Source organism: Porites lutea, chromosome 1 (genome assembly GCF_958299795.1).
Source record: "Porites lutea chromosome 1, jaPorLute2.1, whole genome shotgun sequence".
Taxonomy (NCBI): Eukaryota; Metazoa; Cnidaria; class Anthozoa; order Scleractinia; family Poritidae; genus Porites; species Porites lutea.
In genome coordinates this window covers 39,527,413-39,554,412 of record NC_133201.1, presented here as the reverse complement: position 1 = coordinate 39,554,412, position 27,000 = coordinate 39,527,413, and the positions used below count along the sequence as shown (strand labels likewise).

The window sequence follows — 27,000 nt, the reverse complement described above, 5'->3', positions numbered from 1 at the left end:
ACCTGTACAGGCTCGGATACCAAGTCATGGAACAAAATACAAACTCAAACACTTGTGATTTTGCGAAATTTGTTTTTGATTGTGGAATTATTAGAAAGGAATAATTTTATAAGAAATGGAAGGTTCCCATAGTTCAAGCTCGAATGAAGGTAAGTTTTTGTTTTAACGTTTCATTCACACCCTGCATACTGCTGCAGTCTTATGTAAACTTTTATTTGACAGCTGTGACTAGGTATTGTTTTCTAATTTAAGTTTCAACATATAATGTCTGAAATATTGCGTTCGATTGCGTCCACGAAACTTCATGATGTTCTATAAATAAAAGGGTAGTCCAAATAAAAGGTAATTAACTAAAGACAATGAGTTTAATATTCAAACATACTGTTACATTGTTAGTAGACCTAGAAATGCTTTTGTTGTCTCTGCATGCAATTGCATGTTACACAGATGATATTAAAGAGCTTATCAAATCTGTTTGGTATAAAGTTCCTTTGCCTGAGAAAACAGCCGACATTTGGCGACACTACCACTGGTTTCCCTGCCAAGTGACGTCTGAGAAACGAGCACAGAAATTTCGTACTAATGACACATCACTACCCAGATCTGGGTAGTGCTTCTGATTGGTTGAATCAAATTTCCCATGCAGTACGACCAATCAGAAGCACTACCCAGATCTGGGTAGTGACGCATCATCTGTATGGAATTTCTGCGCTCGTTTCTCAGACGTCATTTGGTGGAGAATGCAGTGGTAGGATCACTAAATGTCAGCTGTTTTCTCAGGCTTAAAGTTCCTTGTTATTCATTCAAAATATTTCCCTGTTTCTGATTGGCTAAAAGCACACGCATAATTCACCATAACCAGATACTGATGACCAAATTTGGAAGAATTTTTTGTTTAACGAGGAAATGACGTCAAGAATGCAGCGTCCTTGCAGGTTAATGCACCGTTAACCGAGAATACCTGGGGACAAGGTTGAGTTGTTTTGGTTGTGAAAACAAAAAATGGCGGACATTTCACTTTTTTCAAGAGTAAGAGCTAGGCGAAATTATAGCTAAAATAATGGCAAGAACAGCAAGAACGCAACTCGAAGGGCGACATCTGCTATTTGGAGAATATTAATTTTGTGGAGCTGAACAACCCTAAACAAGCACTATCGAAGGTGAACTTCAAGTTGATGAAGGTAAGCATGTTTCAGCTTTGTTTTTAAACTAGGAATTATTTTGAATGAATAATAAAACAATTATTGAATTCTGCTTTCGTATCACATGAAGAATTATGGAGATCTCGGGGGGTGTCATCTGCCTCGGCCGATAACACCCTCCTCGATCTCCATGATTCTTCATAAGATACTCAGCCTCATTCATTAATTGTTAAGTGATATAATTTTTTTTATATAAAAAGATGGCCAGCTGTCAAGTGCGGATTTTAGTTTTTGTATAAAAGACTTCAAAATTTTGGCCTTATAATGATTATATGAGTGATAAAGTGTGCTACAGCAGCTGATCATCTTCAATTGAATAAAATCAGTCTTTCTTCTTTGAACTCAAAAGGAAGTGACACTGCAGTCCTTACAAGAAGGTGTAGTGACTGTAAAAAATCATACAAGTCCTGCGATTGCAAGGTTCGTGATTGCTAACTTCATAATCCAAGGTTTAATAGTTAAAAAGGTAAATGCTTTGTTTTATAGTAAAAAGGCACTAAGCTGCTCAAGCTAGTTTACAGGTACTCCACCCTAATAATGTGAGACAACACTCAAATGGATAGGACTGATATGCTGCTGGCTATTTATATGCAATTGTGGCTCATTTGCAGAGGGTATTTTGATAGTTAGCACACACTTACGTGACTGTTTTGACATGATGGTATTTTGAAAAAGATGACCATTGCACTGTATTACAAAAACAAGAGTTAGTGTACTGATGCATGAAGTGTTCATCAAGAAGAAGGAAAGTTAACTATAGTGTAAGTTAAACTGTACCCATGAATTGCTTGCACTTGTAGAACTCAGGATAAATTGTTACTTTTTATTTGGCAGAATTGTTCCAAGTGTGGAACAATATTTCAGAAGTATTGGGGAACTAACTTGATCAAAGGGCGGTAAGTATCTTATCATGCTTACTTATTGCACCATCGTATCCTTACATTACTTATTTATTGTGTAGAGTTGTATTTCGGTTTTATCTTGGTATGTGTGCCTGTACAATTTTATTTTGAGCGCGCACATTATTTGTTTATTTATTTAATTTATGTGTACATTTAGTTTGTTAATTAACGTCTTAATTTTAGTTTGCAATATTTTCCTCACTTATATGTGTTGTCCGTGACTGTGCTGATATGGTGGGTGGCTCCTCCTAAAATGTTCTGCAATTGGTATAGGATTTAATGGAGCCGAAACCAGTTATGGAATTGCAGGCATTTTAGGCATCCTACTGATGAACAGTTGCGACACGTAGATATACATTTTTTAGCAACTACTAAAATTTGCAGTCTGTCCACTTTGAATTGTAAATAAAAAAAAAAGTTAACACTGGAGCTACCCTTGTTACATGTAGATTTGTTTATCATAATGCATGCATGGATTCCATTTTCATTATGTACATTGTACACATAGTACTCTGAAATCTGGGAGGCATAATGACCTTATTGTCAGTACTTTGGAGTCCAGATCAAAAAATCTGGGTTCTAGCTGTGGCTAGCTAGGGTCCTTGACCTTACGTATATAATACATAATTTCTTGGGCAAGACACTTTACTTTTGATGCGACTGGCACTCCATCCAGGTGTATAAACCAGTACCAGCAAATGTAACATTATGAACTAGCAAACCTTTTGACAGGGGGGAGTAGAAATATGTGACCCTCCACGGGAAAACGTACACTAACGACCTTCCGTTAAACGTTAGAAAACTAACGGATACTTAACGGATTGCTAACGGCTCTGAAGTCATTCTAACGCTTTGTACTAACGTTCTAACGCTCGGCCCTGGCCTTCTAACGGTTTGTCTTAACGCTCTAACGGGTTGTCCTAACGGTCCAACGGTCCGCTCTAACGCTCCAACGGTTTACGTTAACGTTCTAACGGTTTATACTAAAGTTCTAGTGACTGATCACCACTAAAGTCTTAATTCTATAAAATAAACGGATCATAAGTTGTGAATGATGTATAATAATGAAATAACCCATGAACTGTGGAAATTGAATCAGAATGAAATGAATCGAATCGGTCATGTATTATCTCTTGCCTTTTAGCGAAGTCTTTAGTTAAACGGTCGATCAAAGAAAGAAAGCGTGGTTTTGCAATGGCTAAAACTGATAATAGCATTCAATCAGGACTTCCAAGGGGTAGAATCGACAAGTGACATGACTCAATTCTCCCAAAACATCGACAAAAATACTCAGAAAAAGCAAAATAGTTTGCGACAGTTACGATTCTGACAATTCACTTTCCATTCCTCTTTGTTTTCTACGTGACATTGGCAATTGTCCCTAACGAAACAAGCCGAAAAACGGAGTCGTAATCGAGCGAAAAAGCGACACCAGACCACCATCAATAAACAACTGCGGCCGACAGTCAAAAGCATCTCTTGTTGAGAATCCGCTAACCAACTACAGCAGATGTCTGGCAGGTTATCTCAATCCATCTTAGTTATCTTATTCCAAAAATGCATCAGTGGACCTTTGAGTTTGGTGGAAAATTAAAATAATATTAGTCGACTCTCGCTCATTGACATTTCGAACTAAACAACTTTATGCAAATTTTTGTTGAAATTTGATCCACCGGCAATGAAGAGCAGCGGAGGCGTTGCGTGACGACCCAAAGACGACGAATTTCCGAACGACCGTCATTTCTTTAGAACTACTTGTAGAAGTAATAAATAATTAGGAAGTGCGTTCGAAATTCAAGGAAGGGAAGGGGGTCGGGAATGACTCATACATAACACATACAAGCACTTGGTGTGATTTATTTTTCCTTTAAACTACCTAGAAGTACAATCTGCGTAAACGGGGCAAAAGCAGCAAGTTTTATTAGAAAACCTGAAAAACGTTAACAGTCTTTTAACATCACAAACCTTAGTGTCCCCTTTTAGCGAACTTAAGAGCACGACATCTATCATTAATCTTTGTCTTAATAAATTTCCACAGTTTCTCTTTTTCAACAGCAGATTCCACTGGAAACTTACTAAACACTAACACTTTTAAAGAATTTAACTTGTTACTGTCTAAAGGCAGTTTGCCATGAGTACCGTCTGTGTTGCTGCTGATTAATTCTTCATCAATGAAGAAGTATGGCAGTAGCTTCACTGCACATCTGTGTCGCTCGTTCTCTTTTCTGAGTGCTAACTGGACTCCCCGCACCCTCCTTGGAGTGACACAAGTCCTTATCACCTCTTCGCCGACCGGGGTTTCTGCTGTGGGCACCTGCCTCGTCGTTGCTGACGTTGGCGTGGCTGGCATCAGTGAACTCTCTTGTGTAGCTGGCGCAGGTGGCACGCTGGATTCCACTGCTTCGTCTCGCAGAGTTGCCATAGTTTCCATGTCAATTGTCGGCAGGTCTTCATGCGGCAAGGAGTCAAAATTCTCGTCAACCCTAAACTGTAAAAAGCAAAGACTATTAACTAACGGTGCTTGAAGTATATGCGAAGTGAAAAATAATTTATCACTATTTCAGGGTCGTAACGAGGTATATTTTTTCATAACTGATCCCGTATTTCTGCCTGAAAATAATTTATCACTATTTGCTATCTGAACGACCTTTCAGAGAGAAGAAGAATGGCACTTTCGATATCGAAATATCTTCTTTTGTTGCAGAGATATCCAAGGTTTTGCTAAAAAACTGATGATGTCACAAATTTGTTCAGTACAAAGATATGTCACAAAATTAAAAATATCTCTGAGAGTATTGAAGGAATTCTTTTCAAACTTGGCACCAGTATTGCATGTTAGGTGAGGCACAAAATGACGTTCACTGTGCTGTTGCCTTGTGACGTCATCAGTTTTTGAACAAAACCTTGGATATCTCGGCAATGAAAAAAGATATTTCAAATACGAAAATGCCATTCTTCTTCTCATTATCAGAAACGAATGTTAGTTGTCGCTAAGTTTTCTAACGAGTAAAGATCATCAGACTAACAGATTGACTAAGGAACGGATACGGCTAACGCTGTAACGGGCAAGGATCGGGTGCTAATGGATTAACCAACGCCACTAACGGATATGATTAACGCTCTGACGGGCAAGAGTCACCAGCTGACGGATTTACCAACGCTACCAACGGTTTTCATCAATTTTTCTAACGGATGACTAACGGATAGCTAACGTTTTTAGCCCGTTTAACGGAAGGTCGTTAGTGTACGTTTTCCCGTGGAGGGTCACATATTCCTAGTTGCTTTGTCATCCTATAGAAGCAAGATTAGTAAGGGACAGCTAAAGTCTTAATGCTTGTACTCCCTCCCTTATGTGCATTTAATCATATTTCTATGTTAATTTGCATGATATAAATTATGATTATTATTCTCCCCCTTGTTTTTCTCCCTCTTATTAAAGAGTAAGGTGCTTAAACACCTCTTTAGATTTAGAATTTAAGTAGAATGATGCACCACTTTCTTACCTCTTGTCATGATAATAATTCCACATTCTTTTGTTTGTTAGTTCTCATTGTCGTACATGTTCCACTGCAGTGTGTGTTACGTGTCATGTCGTTGTTAACAAAGCTGTAAAGGTACGTCACTATTAAAAATTTATTTTGTCAAATAATAAGTAAATAGTTAAATCCTGCTATTTCATCTATTTGAAAATCATGTTATGTTTTATAAAAATAATGAATGAGTTTTATCAGTAATGTAGAGTGGAATGTAAGAAAGGGAGTTAAATTTTCTTCTTTTGGCAAACGATCTTGTAACTGTTGGCCATTACTCCATTAAACTTAACAGACTCAATCACGAAACATCTGGTGTTGACATACAAATGTTAAGAGACAAAAGTTCAATGTCTTTATACTGAACATAATTGATCGCTGTAATGTCTTGTGGTAAGATTCATGCAACTGCATCAGTATGGCTCCAGTTTTAAGTGCACTCACAGGAACTGAGGCATACTTACTATTATAGAATTTCTATTGCAATTTGTCTGTTTCACAAAAGTTCAGTTTGCAGATATGAAAATTTTCTTGCCCACATTTTAGAGGGCCATTGAAAAAGTGGTCAATTGACTGAGCATTGATCTACTGTCAGTAGTCCTTTATCATTCTGCTAGGTATGTACAAGGTGTCTCTTAAAACAAAAAGAAGATGAAATGAACACCCAGAAGGCTCTGTCAGCTATAGAAGAGGCCAGAACAGGAAGAGGTGTGTTAAATTTACCCATCAGAGATATTAATATATGATATTGTTGATTACTTTAAAAAATCAAGCAGTCTGACAAATAGCTAAATGAAATAAATATAAAATTAATAAATACCAGGGTATAAAGATGCCCCCAGGTCCTTGTTTTCCTAATTCTGGCACTGAGAGACTTGTTGATGGTGATAATGATAATGATGATGATGACAGTGATGATGATGACAAATTTGTATCAAAAGAAAATTATGTTGGATGGCAAACTTGTTTTCTGAAGTGTTACACTGTCTCCTTGCATTGCTAAACTGGTAACCCTCCATCAGAAAGCAGTTAGAAGAAAGAGGAAACTGAGAATCAAACTAGGATGAAACCATTACAGTAAATTTCATTTTAAACTACATCATAACAGTACATGGAAATGAAAAGGTCTTTATTGAAATGGCATTTTCTTTCATCTTTAGCAAATTCAACATCATCTGCAACATCTGATGCATTTGTTGTGGTGTCAAGTTTGTCTAGTTTAAATCCTGAACAAAGGAAAAGGGCTTTGTTTGAAGCTGCTAAAACAGGTAATAATATGCTTATCATTAATCTAATATCAAAAGACTGCCGAAAACTAACCAAGTCAAAAACTAGCAAGTCATACATGTGTACTTCAACAGTAAAGCCCCTTGTACATGTACTTCACACACAGTGCTGAGGTGTACAATAATCTGTGATCTAGGGTTTCTGCATGTTTTCTAGTGCCTACAGATGTGTTTTTGCTATTCTTTTATAATGGTAACTTTTTAACAGGATGTGATTAATTTATGACTAATTTATGACTCTGAATGCATGTAGTACCACTGTAATGCATTTTAATCATTTAGAAAATAATTAGTTAGTCAGAGTATATTAATTTTGATTTATTTGATATCAGTAAAAATGAGTTACTGTATTTCCAGGAGACCATTATTCCATGGTTACTTTACTGAATTATGAGAATGTTGACATCAATATTAGAGGTAATAATAATTATTTATTTTTAAATAAGAACAAATCCAGTTTGAATTATTTCTTCCATACTGGTAAATAAAGATTCACAGGCAAAGTAAATTTTTTTATTTCTTTCCCATAAGAACGTTTGATCCAATATTTGAATGAAATCACAGTAAATATTATTTTGTTATTTCTTTTTGTTAGATGAGGACAAGAACACTCCTCTCTTTTTTACTGCAGAAGGTGGCCATCTCCCTTGTGTGGCTCTCTTAATGGTAACTAATTTTGGTCACAATTTGTCCCTTAAGTAATTAAACAACCTTGAGAAATTTTGTAAACTTTCCATTAGAATTTTGGCCCAGTGTCTTGATTGTTACAGTCATTATTCTACAGTGTGTTCATTAGGCAAAGGAGATCAGAGAATTCTCTGTTTACTACGCAGAATTTTGATAGCCTATATGGCTATTTTTTATTCAGATGCGAAGTGTCTTTCACAATACTCTCCTGTAACATTACACCTTTCTCCTGCTGCTAAATTCTTAATGAAAACCCTGATTCTCTATATAATAATTAATCAATTTGTATTGTATTATTATGTTTGAAAATTAAAGGGAGATTAGCAGATTAGCAGACACCTTGTAGGGCCTTGTTGCATGCACCTCTTCAATTGTAAAGCCAGGATAGAGTCTCATGATTGGAAGCTTTTTGAACACAAACGTAAAACCTTGTGATGAATATTTTTTGTGCTTTCTTCCATCTTGAATTAAGCACATTTTGCTACAAAGTCTGGCATTTTTCGGTACTGGTCTGCGTTGTAAGTTAAATCCAAACTACAGGATTCTTTGACTAGGCTAATATCCATTACAGAATAATATTGACATAACAGTGATGGTGATGATGATGATGATAATTAATTAAAGGGGATTTAACCCTCTGCCGATTCCTGGTCCTCGTATCTCTAACAGAAAGTGTGGCATGTCATTCTGACTCTCGAAATGCACACGTCATAATGTTTCTCTGTACACAACAGTTTTCAGGGTTAACCAATGTATGTCAGCCCTGTAAACTAGCTACGTAAATTAAATCCCATCTTATTTATTTATTTTATTTAAAATCAACAGGAACGAAATGCAGATGTGACAGCAGTGAACAATGTAAGTTTATGGAATGTTTCATACTAGAAATGAGTAAATGAATATCAAGACTACTACTTATTTATAATATTTCTTTTGTTATCCAATCTAGAAATCTTGGACCCCTCTTCATGCCCTTGCATGGTAAGTTTACATGACAATGGTTAAAAAACATGTTACACAAATTTTTATGAAATCCTATTAAATCAAGGTAATTAAAGCACATAATTAGTAGTGATAAATTATGTGGTACAAAGAGATTGGCTTGGGGTGTGTATTATTAAGCAGACTGTTCAGTCTAGAAATTAGTAAAAGTGGGTCATACGTCCCAAGTGGCATTTTAAATTGGATCAATTTCAAAAATGGTCTGGGTTAAACTATGATATTGAAACTTTGAACAACTATCATGAGCTTTGACACCATCTTAATTATCCAGCTCATCTTTGTGCTTTTCATGTTCAACTGTCATTCTCTTTTGCATAAATAAATGAACTTAGCTTTTGTTGTTGTTTCGTAATGAATAAAGAAAAAGCACATATTAAAGAAACGAAGCATGTGTTGATCGGCAAAGCAACAACTATGCAGAGCATGGAAATGTACACTCCATGCAATCTCTTTCTGTACCGTATGGAAGGCCTGACAGAAAAACTACTCATAAACACATAGTCTGAAATGACAGTCATTTTGTGCACTTATTTCAGGCTAGTAATCACACCTTTTTTATTTTTAATATTGACTGCTGCTTTGGAAGTACTTGTATATTAGGTAACCTTTTTTGCATCAGTATGCCTCCATGATAATTTCATTTTGTGTCAGAATAGAATATTGAATATTCCACGTCAATGAGGCAAAAATGCTGTCTAGATTCTAATTTTTGATTAAGCAGCCATGTATTACTGATATTATGTGATTAATTTGATCTGTAGGAAAGGATCAAGTGAAAGTCATGTGGAGTGTGGTGAACTTCTCATACAGGTACTTACTGATAAAACTGGGAAAGATGAGATTTTCTGGAAAGTGAGAATATAATATTGTTCTGGAAAGTAATAATAATGCGGTTAGAAAGCCTTAAATAAATTCAAAATGGTTAACCAAAAGTTGCCTTAATTTACAACCAAACAGATCAAAATTTTGTGGTGTCACTTAAAATGTATTTTTACAGCTTTAAAAGCACTGTAGATAGCCTAAAAGATGTTTTCAAAGCACTTAGAAGAAATCTGCGTTTGGTTGGCCCTGTTTTCTCACTTTGATGTTTTTGCGTAGACACAGTTAACTCACCATACATTATAATACTACAGTGCAATGTACAGGAAAGACCTTCACTTGCTGAAATGGTATCCGCTTCTTACAGATCGTGTTATACCGTATGAAGGTTTGCTACTTTGTGTTTCTGGGGACAATGGATGAATATGATCATTAATATGAGCAATTTACAAAGGAAATATTCCAAAACGGCTTGTCTCATGATTTAACATTAACCAAGATGCAAATAAGGTCTACTTGTAAATATTGTGCCCAAAAGAAATGCATCCCATAATAGATCTGAGTGATGATACGGACTTGTTCCCAGTAGTCTTCGCTCGTAATACACGGCGGGAGCAGGGGATGATGGGAAGGGAGAAGAGAGAAAGACGGTCATCTGTCTGCCTCACTTTCCTCCTTCCCATCACACCCCACACGCCACTAGAGAGAGATAGTGAGAGATGACTGGAGACGAGTCAGGCGATGATATTGTATTGGACGACCGTTGGTGGTTGAATGGATCTTGGAATGTGTATTTGGCATCCCCATAGATTTCTCAGGGACAAGTGACATTATCACCAATTTGCCAAAGGCATAGTCTGCTTCACAGCCGTTCTTTCTGTCTTCACGCAATACTCCTCCCCACAAACGGCTGTTGAGAACCGAACCACATTCCTGTAGAGAAGTCACCGTACCGTAAACTTGGCGCGAACACCTTCCAGAAAATGGAAGCTGAAATGCTGCATGCACTCCATAAAACTTTTATAGTTATTACTACTTAGTAGTATACTGATAAATCCTTTTTTGACAGGATGGGGCAAACTGATTCATTTTGACCTAACCAAGTATGTGCGCTAATGATTTGCTTCCCTCCCCTCCCACTTTACTCTCCCTGTTAAGATGGGTGTTCCAGTGTTTGCCTTGACTGACACATTAGAGACAGCGGCAGACCTTGCATCCCGTTCCGGTGGCAAACAGGAGCTGGTTCAACTACTGAGAGCTGTGGAAGGTAAAACAAACCCACGATAATACTTGTTATGCAAGATTTCTCTGTGTAAGCTTTTTGATTAAGTTGATAACATTACAATCCCTTTTCACAAAATAGGCTTTGAGTTTCAAAAACTCTTACTTTTAAAACGAGGTTAAGTTGCTAAGACTTGTGGGATTGCTATTAGGGACATGAAAAAAAATTGGCCAATAGCGAACGGACCGGCGCGTCCCTAGTAACGATCCCGGCCAGGAACAGTTGCGGAACGTATAGAGCCATTTTCGTATGACCTTGAAATAAAAACGCGCGAACAAAACAGTCTCAGAAACAACAAACGTGCTGAAATTGAGCGATTTGATTAGTTTGTCGAACGAATATAAACGCTCGTGGGTTTTGGTTGGTTAAGCGAACACTCGACTGAAAAGACGTCATGTCCAAAGAACTTTCTAGAAATCAATCGAACTTCGCTTTGACGTCATACTGCAACACTATTGGCCAATCGAACAATGCGTTCTCCATATTAAGGTTTTCTTTGGCGGGGAAACGGAGAGTCCATGTTTTGATCTTTTCATCTATTGCCTGATAAAACAAATAACGAACACACCGAAACCATTTTTCATGGTCATACGAAAATCGCTCTATCGGCTCCCGTTCCTTTTCTTTTTGCAAGTGGCGAATAACTTTATACACTTGAGGATGTCTGGGACGTTCTTCCCATTGTACATGAATTCAAACTACTACTGGGCTGTCAATTACAAGTGCCATAAAACCTTTTTAAGTTTTAATTCTGTATAAAAAATAATCTTGCAGTTGATGTTGCAGTACAGAACTTACAAGAGAGGCTACAAACTCCAACTGGTAATCTAACTGATCTTCTATCTTATTTACAAATTTAATGGAATGGAAAGATTTTTTAAGCTTTTTTTCTGGTTAACTCGGATATGAGGATTATGCTGTAGTTATCAATCACTTGTATAATGTATGTTTTTCTGTTGCAGGGTTCTCAACAAAAGACCCAATGTTAAAGCTGTATGTGGCTACGATTGTGAGACACATTAATGAAAACGTACCACCAAACAGCCCGAAATGGATGGCAAAAGGTTTGTCTTAAGAAGGATAAAGTATTCATTTTGTCACGTGCATAGCCCAGCACGGAAAAGTGCTACTTGCGGATAGGACATCTTACATACAAGTGCAAAAGAAAATGGCATACTCATGAGGCTCGAAAATCTCGCGGGTGCGTGTGAACAGTGATCATGCGCTAAACAGAGGTGAGGGCGGAAAGCAGCACACAGGGCAACCAAGGTGCAATCTCGTTCTCACGGCCTCTCTGGAAGCGTAGGCCCTAGGTATGAGGTCTCCAAAATTGATGAATCTACCCACTTGCGATGGTGTTTTAAAATTAAGCGTGCTAAAATAAACAGTATTCTGTAAAATGTTGTTAGAAGTGTGACTTGGCATTGATCCCTGATGTGTTTGTTGTGAATTTTATGATTTTTTCATATAGTTTTGTCATTATAAAACTCAGATAATCCGCAAGAAAGACATAAATTGTTGAAGACACCAGAACTTTTAAGAAGAAAAGACAAAACAAAGTCCCTTGACTGGGTGAGTTAAATAATCCTTGCAAATTTTTAACCTTCACGAAAGTACCAAGACGCATAAAATAATACTAAGTGGGAAACTTTATTTCCGATTAAGGCGAAACACTGTAGCAACTCAAAACAGATCAAAACAAGCATGGCTATCGCTTCTTTGTCATTCTCCTGGAGTGTTTAATTTTAGTCTTAACATTTCAATGTATGCCCACAGTTCAATTACACAATTCTTTTTCCCGTGTTTACATCTCCTTCAACCCCACCCCCACCCCCACCCCATGAGTTTATGGAGAATTTGATATCAGTTGATTAACAACTCGTTAAAAGGGAGAAGCTGTATTAATTTTACTTCTGGTGTTTGGATCCTTAAATACTGTAGAAATTTGTTGAAATTATTTATCACATATTTTGCTGTCTTTGTTTTCAGAGTCTTCGAAAGCATAACTCGTGTGAGGAGCTCCGGTCCGAGACTCCAGGTGAGAAGCTTAGAGCTGTAGGCACTATATGGTAAACTTAATCTTACTGGTAATGGCACTGAACTTTCTTAAGCCGGACATTATTCCAAAAGCTCTTCTTCTTAGAGATACTTGGCTTTCTGTACAAGGAAGGAAATCATATTACTTGTAAATGACAAAATCGCAGCATCTGACAAACAAATGTGTCTCCCAAGCGTGACAAACAAACGCAGAGAAACTTTGAAATACTGTTAAGATGAAACGTTTCAAAAAATCCATGCAAATGCGGTCCTTAAGCAATGGAATTCAAGACAGTCTGTGGATACCGGACTCTTTCTCAGTAAATTTCTGATTGCAGATTCCAACTGTTAGTGGGGTTCCGGATTCCTTGAGCTGTATTCCACATCTCAAAACCGAAATTCCGAAATTTCCCGGATTCCGGATTCCACAAGCAAACTTATTTTCGGATATTTCCGGAATCCGTATTCTCTTAGATGGGTTGTTTGGAAGTTGCCCATCCCTGTCTTCTTTTATATTTGCTGTGATATTCAAACCGTCCTTCAATGCTTGAAGTGGTTATTCTCCTCGCTCAGTTAGGGGCGCAGTTTAGTAACACAGCTTTAAGCAAAATGCTATCCAAACCAAGTTTAGCTGACCGCTTCAGAGAGGTGTCTGCCTTATCGACAGTTAAAATTGCGGATAGGCAAGTAAAAGTTTATCAAGCACTGCAGGGACGGGCGCGCACATTAGCCATCTACTTTCGCCTTTGTTACTATTATCAAAATTATTTTCTCTGTAGCGTTCGCCGGTGATCACCTGCCCCCTGGGAAGGCGGGTATTCATATAAATTTGAGCTCAATGAAAGACATCAGTTTATCTGTAGTTTATTTGTAGTTAATCGTTTCTTTGGTTTAAGTAGCGGCACTCAGTCATCTAACATTCCTACAGCTGATGTGGAACCTATCATCAGACCGGATTTATTACCGTGTGTGGTGGCAAACCCTTCAAAAGTCGAGGTACCTGATCCTTTTAATTCACTGATTTGCGTAATCAAGACTCAACCACATTTACGGCAACTTAACCCGGAAAGTCTCAGAAAGTCTTCAAAGAAGGCTTTGCGTAACAAGACTGCGGTCTAAACTATTTTCAATCGGCCGAGGCTCAGTATTTAACCCTACTTATATAAATCTGTTAGTAAAAAAAGAGTATTTACTGGACAAACCTCTTTTACTTGTTGTCTGGTTTAGCTTGGTTTGCATAATCATTTCCTAAGGCTTCCCAAAATGTGTTCGGGTGGTCGAGATGATCACATGGAAACGGCTCTGATGCAATGAGGGACGAGAATAAATTCTCACGATATTTTAACAGTATTCCTATAAGAAACATTTGGGACAAGAAAAGTGAATTTGTATTTTGTTATACAGCCCATATTTTCTGAAGCTTCCCTGACGAATTGACGCGAACCATTTAATTTCCCGTTTCCCGTACAAAGGGTACCCAAGATCTTTATATTTTCCCCCGTATTATTCAGGAAAAGCTGATAAAGTGTCAAGCTGAGAAAGAGGACCTTGAACAGCGTTGCAAAAGACTCATGCAGTCTATCGCTAGTGCAGCAGAGGTAAGTTATAGCGGCAAAAGTTTATTGCTGGTTTAACGTCGTTTCGATACTAGTCTCAGTTGTTCTCAGTGATAGTATTCAGTTCCAATTCCAAGGGAGACTGTTCGCAGTCTTTTGAGGTAAAGTATTGTTTTAGCGTTGTTTGGCATAGATTCACCAAATCGAGATGTAACCAATGGAGCACAGGCCTACCCAATGGAGGGCACAGACCTACCAAATGAAAAGTAACAAACGGGGCATAGACCTTCTAAATAAAAATAGTAACGATTGACGAACGGGACACAGACATACCAAATGAAAATAGAAACGAAAGTGGCACAGACCTACCAATTGAAAATAGAAACGAGAGTGGCACAGACCTACCAATTGAAAATAGAAACGAAAGTGGCACAGACCTACCAAATGAAAGTAGAAACGAACGTGGCACAGACCTACCAAATGAAGGTAGAAAAGAACGTGGCACTGACCTACCAAATGAAGACGGTACCGTACTGAACCTACCTAATCTAACAGCTAGCGCTAGGGGAGGTTACGGCCAGAGATCTTTACTCCAGTATCGATTCTTCTATTTCCACATCCAAGAGAGAATGAACTCATTCTCTCTTGACTAGTCCTATCGGTAAAGTGTTTAAAGAAGGGGTGGCTGCTACGGTTTTTTGTCCTTATCTTAAAAGCAAAAAGAAAAGACGGTCTTCTCAGGTATTTAGTCAAGACCCTGACTGGTGGTCTGGTCGACTGCTCCGAAGACTGGCACCCAAGCAATTGATCTGACCAGTCAGCAGTTTTCGTTTAAACGCGTTATAAGACATTCTAATAGAACTGCTGGCCCTAGGAAAGTATTCACTTTCATTCTCTCTCTTGTTTTCACTTTCTTTATTTAGACGCATGACAAAGAGGTTATGAGATTGCAGCAGGAGATAGATATTGCAAGAGAACAGAAAGATATCGCCATTAAACGGGTAACGTACTGACAGATTTTCATTGCTACAGACTCCATTTCACTGTCTATCATCGTACAATACTTTACATGTACCTGAAAATCTCTCTCTCTCTTTTTTTTTTTTTTCATTTCATATCTATGGTGGCCGAGAACTGCCAATCGAAAAATCCGCATATTGAAGGAATTATTTATTATTTTTTATTACTTTTTAGTGTCATCTGTAATCATTTTCCACTTTCTTCCTAATTTTTATTTTAATTCAAAAGAAAAGTGAAAGTAAATTTTAAGTGAGATCAAAATAAAACGAAATGAAACCAAAGTAAAATGAAATCAAATCAAAATTAAAATCAAATAAAATTTTCGACCCAGCGGAGGGCTGACACTACCAGCATGCATTGCGTACATCACGTTGATTTTGTTGTGTTTACGACCCTTTCTCTCGAGGAAGCTCGAAGATGGCGGATAATAGGTTTTCATCGTGGAAGGAAGATCACCTTCTTAAAGAAGTGATGCAGATGTACGTTAAACAAAGTCTTAAACTCATATTCCTTCAATATGCGGATTTTTCGATTGGCAGTTCTCGACCACCATACATATCTCAGTGACAGTTTTTTCCAGTACGCTCGGTGTACTGAATAAGCAGAAAATGACGTATGTGCCCTCTGCTCCATAGCTAGCGTGAGAAAGGCCAGACACCTGATTCCTGCATGTGTAGACTGATTTCTCTGAGGAGGTGCCTCACGTCCTTAAAGCGCTTTTTCCTTCAAATGTGGGAAGGGCGAGAAAAGCGCCCTTGGACCGAGGCTGGTTTCACGGCTTCTAGAATATCAAAATTATCTAGCGGAGTTGAAGGTACAGTGTACAATACATTTATGAAATAAAGTTCAGTGCATGTCGAGTACAAACTATGGTCCGCGCGCTTCAAGGCTAAAGTCTCCCTTCAACAACAGGGCAGAAAGAAGAGGTCATCAAAAAGATTTGTATAACAAACGTGACCGGGTTATTACTTGAGGGTTTTGTCGTGATCATGCACTTAACTTTACGGTGTTCTGTGCTTTTCCAAAAAGATCTGTTTAAAGGAAGATGAAGTTTGGCCGGGCAGAAAATCTTTTTGAACATAGTGGTAACAAAAGGTTTTGCCGTGTTCTTTCTTCTGCTGTCGTATTGTTCACTAATATTTGTAAGGGATGGTTGCAAGCTCTCCTTTCCTCTGCCCCTCGCGGCTTTGCCGCTTCCTCGCGCGTTCTCGCGACACTCGTTTACAGGCGTCCCAAGCTCACGTTACGAGTGTGTTATGTAAATTAACTTTCTCTCAAGAGAGTCAGTGTCGCGTTACAAGCAACCGTTGAGAATTTGTATGAGAAATAAAATACTGAGGTCTGCGCACGCTAAATATCATTATTTTTACTTTTTTCTATCAAGTAAATAAAGGAGACTTACCTTTGATGTATTCCTGTACTTTTTGGTGTGAATTCATCGAATTAGTCGGGGTTTTTTACTCTTTTGTGGGAAAGTTAATTTACAGAACACATTCGTAACGTGAAATTGGAACGCCTCTGCTGATATTAAAAAAATTCTTATTTGTGGTTTGATGCAGTGTGAAGCTACATTTGTCAACAAAATGGCCAAAATTCGTCAGGAAACGGAAGCAGCTATTCACGAGGTTAGTTTTAGGGTAGATTTCAGGTCTTTCAATACGTCTGTATTTAGTTTTTCGTCTGTTACTCGCACAGTGTGCAGCAAATGGTCTTTTTTTCCAGGCAAACGCACGGCTTAATCAAGCTGAAAGGGACCGAGCCGAGGTACTACATTTACAAAACACTTTCAGATTATCGTGGGTACCAGATGAGGTAAGAATAGACCTATAGACGGTACTGAGATATTGGGGCTTATAGAGGACAAATACAATAAACTGTTTACTTAAGGTGTTTCGATACAGTTTTTCGAAAACCATACCGATATCTTTCCATCGCTTAAAAAGTGATTTTATCCTGGTCCGATCGCTATAAAATGTTCACCACTGACTGACTTTGGATTGAAGTTTTTCCAAATGTAGCATTAAGTAAAATCGATATCACTATGAAACAATAAACTAAAAAACTTTCAAATCGCGATCTAGACCTGCTACTGAAAATCCGACACCAGGAACTGGTTTTTGCCCTTCCTCGTCACACAAGACACGAAAAGAATTTTACTACTTTTAAATCCTTAGTTAAGACTCTTTTAATATAAATCAGCCTATATCATATACATTCATATGCGAATTTGTCCGTTACAAGTAATAAAATTACTATTATTATTATTATTATTATTATTATTATTATTATTATTACTCCCCGAGAAGTAAAAAATTGTTTGTTTGAATTCAAATAAAACGTAAATATATTTCGAACCTTATTTTTTCATATTGTGCCGATACAGCAAAGTTCCCACATCTTTTCAATCCCCGTATTGTTGACTTGATTGCTATCACACGCCTGTTGATTGGTTAGTCTTAACCACTTTTTAATCCAGGTATTTTTTTCGCAGCTTGTTAACTGTTGTTCAAACAGCAAATGTAGAGCGCCATTCACTCAAGTAAGTTTTGTGTCTTTCACGCAAAAGTTGTTCCCAGAGCCTTTTCCTTTAGGAAATGGGCGGGGGCCCTGGAAAGGAGGTTGCATTTTCATAGACATTATACCCAATTTGTGCCGTAGAAGCTCATATTTTACGGTATCTACCTTATGTCAACTCAATTGATAAACCTAATTTTCGATCGAAAACGGACACCAGAAGTCCACAGAACAAATTTCCTTTCCAAGAAAAGGTAAGTGTAGGCGCAATCAGGGTTATTCTATGGACATCAAACCTCTCAGGATTAGAAAATTAGAAAACGTGTGTTTGTTCTTTTGATTGGTTTGGGTTCTTTTGGCTTAACACAGATGCATTTGGTGTTTGTTGTAGACTAGAAGACGCCATCATTGTCGATGCTGCAGCCGCGTTTTCTGTCACAACTGCACAGATCAGTCAGCTCCGTAAGTTCAACATGTTTTACTGTATTATCAGTTGTAGGTGTCACAGTTTTTTGTCTCGTGGCCAGCTGATCACTAGAGAGGATATCCTCTCTTGCTGATTAACAGAAACTGACAGAGGCAATCTTAAAAGATAAGAAATTTTAAGCCGTTGAAGTTTCATCGTGAGCTCTAAGTTTTTAAACTTCCCAGTTTATAGGATAAGCAGCCTCCGCTGGCCGGACCACAAATTCTGTGGCGGTCTTTCGTAATTGAGTCACTGAGGGAAGAGACATACATTCCTTCCCAAGTGGGAAAAACTGTGTTACACTACAGGCTAACGAGCTCGTTTCCGGTGAAGAGAGTAAGAGAGGCGCTCATCTCTTCACATAGTCTTTTAGTGGACAAATTAACAACGAGGACATGTCTTCTTTTTCAGGATTCCAGCGTTTGGCTACAATCAGAATGTCAGAGTTTGTAATCCTTGCTTTGCTTTGCTTGATGAAATGTTTTGTGAAGAACCAATTGCTTACACAGACCCCACGTGACTTGAGAACGTTGCTTTGTTTGTATTGAAAGTTACATGTGGAGCTGTTCGCCTTGTGGCACCTACACTGTAGACGGAAGGGCTGTGTGTTTTAATGTTTGTAAAATATCGCTATATCCCCCTTCTTAACTTTTCGTACTCTCGGCTCATTAAAGAAATTTGATCGCTTTGTTAAATCAAGATCAATTTCTCTTCTCCGCAAGAGGACACCTGGCGTGGATCTACAATAAATACTGACCAATTCCCTACTCTAAGGGAGGTCTTGCGGCATGATCCCCGGGAAATTTTTCATAATCTCCTCTCTAGGGTTTATGAGTCACTTAGACAGGATATTTTCTGACTTTCCAAACCATTTTCCAAATTTCAGTTGGAAAGTTAAAAGGTTTTAGTAATATTTATTGTGAAAAATCTGACCGATTTCCGTAAAACGGTGGAAACCGGTGTGGATCCGCGCCTGGACACTGTATTACAGGCTAGAGATAAGACGGAAAGGAATTGCAGTAGCGACACCCTGCTGAAGCCTGTGTGGTGGACAGATAGAGAAAGAGTCAGCTGATTAACCACATTAAATAAAGTTGACTGAGTAAAGGTTGCGGACCGTGAAAAGCAGTGAAAGAGATGACCTTATCTGTAGTTGCTACAACTCGTTTAGTAAAATTTAACCTAAAACGAGGAACGGTAAATTATGGATTCGGAGTAACATAAAAATTATTTAAATGATATATTCTTCACCCGTGGAAAATAGTTTTGTTGTGTTTATCCGAAGCCATATTAATGTACACTGAATAAGATGACAGGTAATAAACACTCCAGAGTGATAGTTATTCAGAGGTTTTTAAATTCTGTAAGTTCGCTAGCTGCTTGACTTCCTATATAGGTACTTGTATTGTTTCAGATTACCCAGCTGGTTTTTCTAGATCCAGAATTTGGACTTTTTTTCAAAGCAATAATTTAGGATTTTGACCAGAAGGATAACAAGATTCGAAATTAACGATTCTAAGATGTGGGTTTCGGAAATGTTATATTAAGGAGCCATTATATGGAAAAAAATGACCTTGTTGCACTTATGTCCATAAATGCACATAACTCGAACCTCGTCATCTTCACATTACACACAAATATTTGTAATTCCTACATGACTTTATATTTGACAGAATTGCTTGCTTCTAACTGTTGGTATTACGGGACTGAGGGGAAATTTTGATCATGAAGACCCCTAGTTGCCCCCCCGGCCTGATTCAGGCGTTCAGATAGTGGGGGCAGGACCCTCTTAAATATTGTCTCCACCGCCCACTACCTTCCCAGAAGGGGTAAAAAAAAAAACAAGCGTGAACATGACCTAAATCAAGAGAGGATAGACGGGTGGCCAAAATACTCTAAGAAAACCGTAGAAACAAGTGACACAGTCAAATAAATCGCTATCCAACTGCATTGACAGGTGGTGAATCGGCTCCTGACAGTGATTTTTCCGGTGGATAGCAATCCACCTCTTGAGCAACTGGGACCATATAGAGCTTTAGAAGCCCATTATAAACCACTCCTTCCCCGACAGATACGGCCCCGCCTCAGCCCGCGCGCTCCTAGTCAGCCCCGAACGATGGATGAACCGAGGTGAAACGATAAAAAACGCGTGGAAGGGGCCGAGAGAAAGAAGCTTCTCGGCACCTCCCCAACCGTTTTCTTGTTTAACCTCGGTCCAGCTCTTCGCGCAGCTGCATTATTCCTGCATCTTTTTACAAAACACGAGCGAAAAACGCACCAAAAAAACGCCTTGCCTTGGCTGGCGACCTACCAACCTTTTGCCCACCTTGTCACGGTCCTACAAAGAAGAGTAAAGTCTGGGTACAAACTAACATTTTTTCTCACAAGGAAGTGACTTGATCTCGTGATCAGAAATACCTTCAGTTCAGTTCAACGCCTTGATGGCCATTTCGATCTGTGAGGCTGAAACCTCTCTCTTTGGCTGGTGATTACAATAGTTCATTTTGTATTCCGAGAAGAAATTCAAGTGAATCAAAATACCAAGACATCGCGTGACTTTCTCGCCTGGAAGTCTTGGAAGCTGACGAGCTGAGCTTGCTACCGCGGCTGTTGTGCAAAAGGTGAGAAATCCTGGCGATGTTGTCTTGTTGGAAAATATGTTAGATATACTAAGATGACTCCGGTGATTTATTTTGCCCCGCAGACGCTAAACAACAAGGAATTTTACGATGCAAATTTAATATTTCAAAAAAGAGGACTATCATAAGGACATTCCATAAAGGGTGTTACATGTCGATAGTTTCGAAAGTCGATTAAAATCGATCGTTGTCGATAAATGTCGAGTAGAAATCAATCGACAGGTATCTGAAATCGATGAAAGTCGATCATAAAATTTCATGTGACCATCGAAGTTGGTGTTAGAGTTCGATTCTTATCCAACAAAAAAAGGATTAGAAGAAACAGTAAATATCTGCTGGCAAATAGACCTTTTCACGGTTTATGACGCCATCTTGGCTGGGGGGCAAACACCGCTAAAATTACAGTGACTGTATGGGATTTTGGCCCACTTGGAACCTCTATAATGCCGCTACAAAGAGGCGGATTTCCACAGTGAAAAAGTACTTTAGAAGACATTTGTACTGAGATTATTTTCATGAAGTATAAGGAAGAGATTTAGGTTATTCAGTTCAATTGTTTTTTAAAGCAGAGAGACAAAATCCATACCGCAATTACAATGCGACCGAAGGCGATGAATTAATCGACCGTAAACGAATTTTTAAGATTTCATACAAACCCTTCTAATCAACAGTATGCAAATTACCATGAAATAGAAGCCACATGAGAAGATTTATAATTCGAATTTTTCGGATGTCGTACTTTCGTTAATAGGTTTATTTTTTTTGAATGAATGATACCAATAAAACTATTTAAAGTGTAGTGGCAAATGTTGGAAATCCGCCTCTTTGTAGCGGCGTTATAGCGGTTCCAAGTGGGCCAAAATCCCATGGATACATTCACTGTAATTTTAGCCGTGTTTGCCCCTGCCAAGATGGCGTCATAAACCGTGAAAAGGTCTATTATTAACATCCGTTCGAAAAGTTTTGCGGCATTATTAAATCGGACGAAGGACTTTCGTGAAAGTCTCCTTGAGCTTTTGCAACATTTGTCTCCTGATTCGTACAAAAAGTTTTTATATCCGTTTGTAAATGCGTAGCCTGTTGATTGCTTCGCAAGAGGCAGGGGTTCGTCACGCGTTCCTGCCCCACTGTCAGTGGGGCAGGAACACGTGAAGAACCCCTGAGAACGTCTGCGTGGGAGGCTACACGAAACTCTGAGTAGCAATGAATGTTCAAGATTTAATCCAGTTCCGTCAGTCTAGTGGGGGGAGGGACAGGGGGCGGGAGGGGTACCGGAGAGAGAGAGAAAAATTTAAAAAGGCAAGCTTTCGGTATTTGTTACTGCTTACATCCAGTCAAAGAAACGAACTCAACAACGTTTCTTGACTTTCATTTAACTTTCTCCGAGGCTTAAAGCAAAATTTTATACGCGAGAGGAGTCAAAACACGAAAATTCGTTCTCAGGGTAAAAATACAGCATTGCTTCCTGTGAAATTGGAAACCTTTCCCAGTCGCTTACATCATAGGACATGAATGAGATGGCATGGCACATGTACACATCGCGGAGTAGTCAATCGATAAAAATCGGTATCGATTTATCAATCGATGAATGAATCGATAAAAATCGGAAAAACTGATTTGATTGATATCGATTGTATCGATCAATTGGTAGAAATCGATGACACACTCGTTTCCTTTATCTGTTTATCTTGATTTTTACCGATTTCATCGATCTATATCGGAATCTAATGATATCTTTTCATCTGTTCATCCAAAAATGAAAACTGGTTTCATGCGAACAGTAAACTTGTTGACAATTCAGTTGCAGCTGAGAGTCGAAGGATCAAACAATTATCACTTTTTAAAAAAATCTTTTAAAAAAATATGAAAAATCTGATCTTTTCTTTACAACCGGGTTTAACCCATTCGCTCCTGGAGATTTTGCCGAAAAACGCTTTTTGAAGCTAGTCGAGTGCTTTTCTGGTCACTGTCGTGCTATAAAGGGCTAAAACTTACCACAAACCGGTTTACAGGTCGTACACTTGGCGGCCTTCTGATCCAGATGTAAAACATCAGCTTGCGAAGTTCGGGCATGCGCAGAAAGCAAAATTTCGAGATGGGTTTAAAAGTGACACAGCAGTCTTACTTTTCGCTTTTTCTCCTCCCTTCTTTTTTCGCTTTTCTTGCCTCATTTTTTTTTTCTCTTGCTGGGCATTTAGTAGGCTTCATTTTGGTGGGAAGAGTTTTTAGGAAAGCTTTTAGGATCTTAGGATTAGGTGAAAGGAAAGGTAGGTGGGTAATGGAACAAGATTTTCATGGTGATTTTCAGGTCAATGTCACGTCAAGAGATTCAGGTTATTCAGTTCAATTCTTTTTTAAAGCAGAGAGACAAAATCCATTAAAATATTTCTTACTGCTGCAGAATGGTAGACCGTGGATTGATGGTAGACCGTCAGAAAATATAAACTAACATAGCACACAACTTTTTCTGCTCTCGAGCTCTAACAGACTTTAATAACCATCTTATTTTCACCATAGTAGATGGAAAAAAAACTGAACGGTTTTATTTTAACAGCGATCTTGAAAAATAAGTCACGCGGTATAACAATTACATAACACCATTGCATATCAAATGTCATTGTGTTACAGATACGGGGTGAAAATGAAGGTTTGGCAGCTTTATTCGCAACGATAATATCTCTAAATACCAAGAAAAGGAAAATTATGCTGTGATTATACATTCGCACTTCTCAGAGTTTAATGACAACTAAAACTTTAAGCTATGTCACGGTAGATAATGGCGCATGCGTTACAACAAAAGTGAGGCAAAATTTGAAAGTCACTACATTCTTAAGCGCTTTTTTAGGCAGTTTGCTATCAATGACAATGATGTATCGGTTGGGAAAAGCAACAGAAATTGCCATTCTATTTCTTTATGTCGCTATAGTCTTCGTTTTGAGAAATTAAGACGTGGAAATTGCTTGTTAAAGTAAACCTTAAATGAGACACCTGTAGCAGTTACTTTCACATTGCAACTCCTAGTTTTAGCAGCTTATTAAGTAGACTGTTAGTGTAGCTATCTTCTTTTTGTTATTTCTTCCATTTTCTGTCCATCAAAACCCATCTTGGCTTTTTTTTGTAGGGGGTGGGGTGGGATGGGCCCATAAGGAATGCACTTTGCTCGGTACAAACCCCAGCAAGTATTCTGAAATTCTGCCCAGTTTACAGTCGTAAGAGAAAGATCCAAGTTGACCTTTTCTCATATTCCTCCTGGCCTTTTTGTTTTGTATACAGATCTCATTATCGCATGGCTATTTTGTTTGGTATGATTTCCACATGAATTATAAATGCAAGAATGTCAATGTCATCCCTAGCCTGACATTCACTGGTAGACTGGGGCTCTGAACATCATAATGGTGGAAAAATGGCAAGAAATGTAATCTCCTTAAAACCAGAATATTCTTTGTTTTTTTTTTTAAGCAATTAATGTACAGTACATTTTTACTGGTAAATGTGTCACTTGTTAGAATTAAAATCACCTCAGAGTGCAATTTTAACCAAACAAAACCTGGGAAAACTTCAAACAAGGGGTGCCAAAAAACTGTCAAGTAGTTTCGTGACATTTGAGCAATTATAATATTGTACATTACAGAGTTGTATTTGGTCTAAAATTTTATAAAAGTATATACAATTTTATAAGTGCATGAACTATTGTGAATTTTGTTTTATAAAAACATACAAAGTTTTATGAAATAAAATATAATGTTATAAAAGTATGAAGTTTGTAAGAAATATTTCATAAAATATTGTAAAAATTTACAAAATTTTATGAAATTTGATAAGATTTTATAAAACAGCTGACTAGGGAATTTTGTTTAGCTCAATAATATAATTATGTCCATGTTTCAGGAACGATTTGCCTACCCAAGCTTCTCTAGCTGTCACTTAACATACTTCATGCGTTAAGGTAAACCTAAAAAGATACTAAGGGTTTTGAAAGATCACCTCTAGCTTAGATCACGAGTTAAATAATTTGATTGATGATCGTATGAAATTGGTGCTCCAAGCTGAAGACATTGAAGGAGTGAGACTAATATTTCCGTAATTTCAAAATTGCTTATTTTTAATACAATATTCAGTACAAAATTAAAGTGGAGAGTTATATGCAGTCATAGACTACCTTTGATTATATTTTACTATTTTATTGGCATAGCAAACAATATGTTTTTTAACCTGCAGTCAGTGTAAAACATGGACTGTAGATTGCAGACCACTGTCTGGGGACTAGGTATAAAACATGGACCAAGTACATGTCTAAAATTGGACTATATTTGGACTGTGTTTTGAAAAACAGCTATAGAAAGGAAAAGATCAGCTGAGGAATGTATGGTGGACCTGTGTAAAATGAGGGTCCCCAATGAGGCTTTTCAATCCCTTAATCCTGGCCCACAAATTTCGTACGATACCATGATCTCAAGGGTTGTTTTTGGCATCCCATCTTTTGCACAGACTTTGATCCAGAATCTCGCCCCTATTTTGCTTTAAAATCCTGAATCCTAAGCCTCAAATGAGGGAAATTATCCTGGATCCAGAAAAACCTGTTGGGGACCCTCTAAAACAGTAAGTTATAGCTCCAAGCCTCCTACACAAACATTCTTTGTCTCCTTTCGTAGTTTCCTCTCCCCTGAGTGTTTGTGAGGAAGCTAAAAAAGGCATAATCAACTGGACAGAAAAGGAAGATGATTCTGGCGCTCAAAGCACACCGAAAATGAAACTTTGAAATTCCATAAAAAGGGGAGTTGGAGGAGAATTAAATTTCCTATTTAAACCAATCAAAGATATGAAATTGAGAAATACTGTAGTCCATTAAGTTTGCTGTTTTTTAAATACAGTTTTGCAAGTGGTTTACGTTTTTAAGACAGTTAAGTTTATGACTGTAGCCTTGTAGCCCAGGCCATCTGGAGGCACTTTTTGCACTGGTTAAAAATGCTTGTCTTAATCTATGGAATCTTTGTTTACTTTTGTACGCTGCATAACTTAAAACTTTTGGTGTATGGCTTAATGTCCTTTTCTAAGTGCTCTAAACATGCATGCATACAGTAATATTCAGTGAAACAAAATAAATGGGAATTTTATCCTTGAAGTTATAGCTGTGCTACATTCCTTGTGGCCATTTTCCTATTGTAATTGTTTAATTTTTTAAAAATAGTTTACAGCTAACTTATGCATCCACCATGGAGTGGAATCCTTGTTTAGCTTAATTTGTACCCTGTGTAACTAATCCCTTTGGGTTTATGACTCAATTTTCTTTTATAAGTGCTGTAAATATATGCATATGTGCTACACTCCTTGTGCCTATTACATAATGGTTACCCATTTATCTATTGTAATTATTTTATTTTATTTTTAATGGTTTACAGTGTACAAAATTAAATTTGCAACATGGCTTCTGCTGCTATACCTTCATATGCATCTACCAAGGAAACAACAAATTATGCTCGTCTGTGTCGTCTCCTGGTGGATGTAGGATCCCAAGCATTGAGAAACAAGTTTGACAGCATTCACCCACCAGCAGGACTACATGGAGTTCTAACAAAGCCTCCTGTACACCCAATACTGCAGACACTTAGAAAGAAGAGAATTCTTAATCCCACTCAATGGGCCAAGCTGTATCCTCCTTCACCTTCATCCGTATCTTCGAAAGATTTTGACGTCACACTTCTGATGTTGCTCTTAAGGAATGTATGTGGCTTGATTGCTCCAACCACTGGTTGGGATAATCTCCCACCTGCTGGAGATACAAGTGCTGAAGCTAACATAGCTAGGGTGAAGTATTACAGAAACCATGTCTATGGACATGCCAGCCATGCATCTGTGGATGATGCCACATTTAATTCCTATTGGCAGGATATAAGTTATGCACTGGTAGGACTGGGTGCAGATTCCGCCGCTATCAATAGACTGAAGACTGAAAGCATGGATCCTGTCATTGAGCAACACTACCAACAATTACTGAGGGAGTGGAAGAAAGATGATGATAGCAGCAAGGACAGACTTGATGAGATTGAAGGTAATCAAA

General features: G+C 38.0%; 2 protein-coding genes across 2 annotated transcripts in view; both read left to right on the top strand.

Annotated features, from left to right (window-relative positions):
* Positions 1-66: 66 nt before the first annotated feature.
* LOC140950213 (uncharacterized) lies at positions 67-19,875 on the top strand. The gene is made up of 24 exons (XM_073399419.1): positions 67-149; positions 1,552-1,622; positions 2,037-2,098; positions 5,649-5,718; positions 6,252-6,342; positions 6,795-6,902; positions 7,278-7,337; positions 7,516-7,586; positions 8,433-8,465; positions 8,557-8,588; positions 9,371-9,419; positions 10,587-10,695; positions 11,485-11,532; positions 11,673-11,774; positions 12,203-12,282; positions 12,700-12,748; positions 13,676-13,743; positions 14,259-14,345; positions 15,227-15,304; positions 16,883-16,948; positions 17,046-17,135; positions 17,815-17,862; positions 18,229-18,299; positions 18,715-19,875. The coding sequence occupies exons 1-24, from the start codon at positions 116-118 to the stop codon at positions 18,821-18,823; spliced, it is 1,686 nt and encodes a 561-aa protein (XP_073255520.1). The 5' UTR covers positions 67-115; the 3' UTR covers positions 18,824-19,875.
* An 815-nt stretch (positions 19,876-20,690) lies between these two features.
* Positions 20,691-27,000, top strand: part of LOC140950154 (uncharacterized) — a 28,489-nt gene continuing 22,179 nt past the window's right edge. The window contains exons 1-2 of the mRNA XM_073399345.1: positions 20,691-20,924; positions 26,342-26,991. Of these exons, the coding sequence (XP_073255446.1) occupies positions 26,364-26,991 (628 nt within the window). The 5' untranslated portion in view covers positions 20,691-20,924; positions 26,342-26,363. The remainder of the gene's footprint in view (positions 20,925-26,341; positions 26,992-27,000) is intronic.

Coding starts and splice junctions, on each gene's coding strand:
- LOC140950213 (XM_073399419.1), top strand. CDS start 116: ATGGAAGGTTCCCATAGTTCAAGCTCGAATGAAG. Junction 11,775..12,202: donor CCCGAAATGGATGGCAAAAG/GTTTGTCTTAAG, acceptor TATAAAACTCAG/ATAATCCGCAAGAAAGACAT. Junction 17,136..17,814: donor TATCGTGGGTACCAGATGAG/GTAAGAATAGAC, acceptor TTTTTTTCGCAG/CTTGTTAACTGTTGTTCAAA.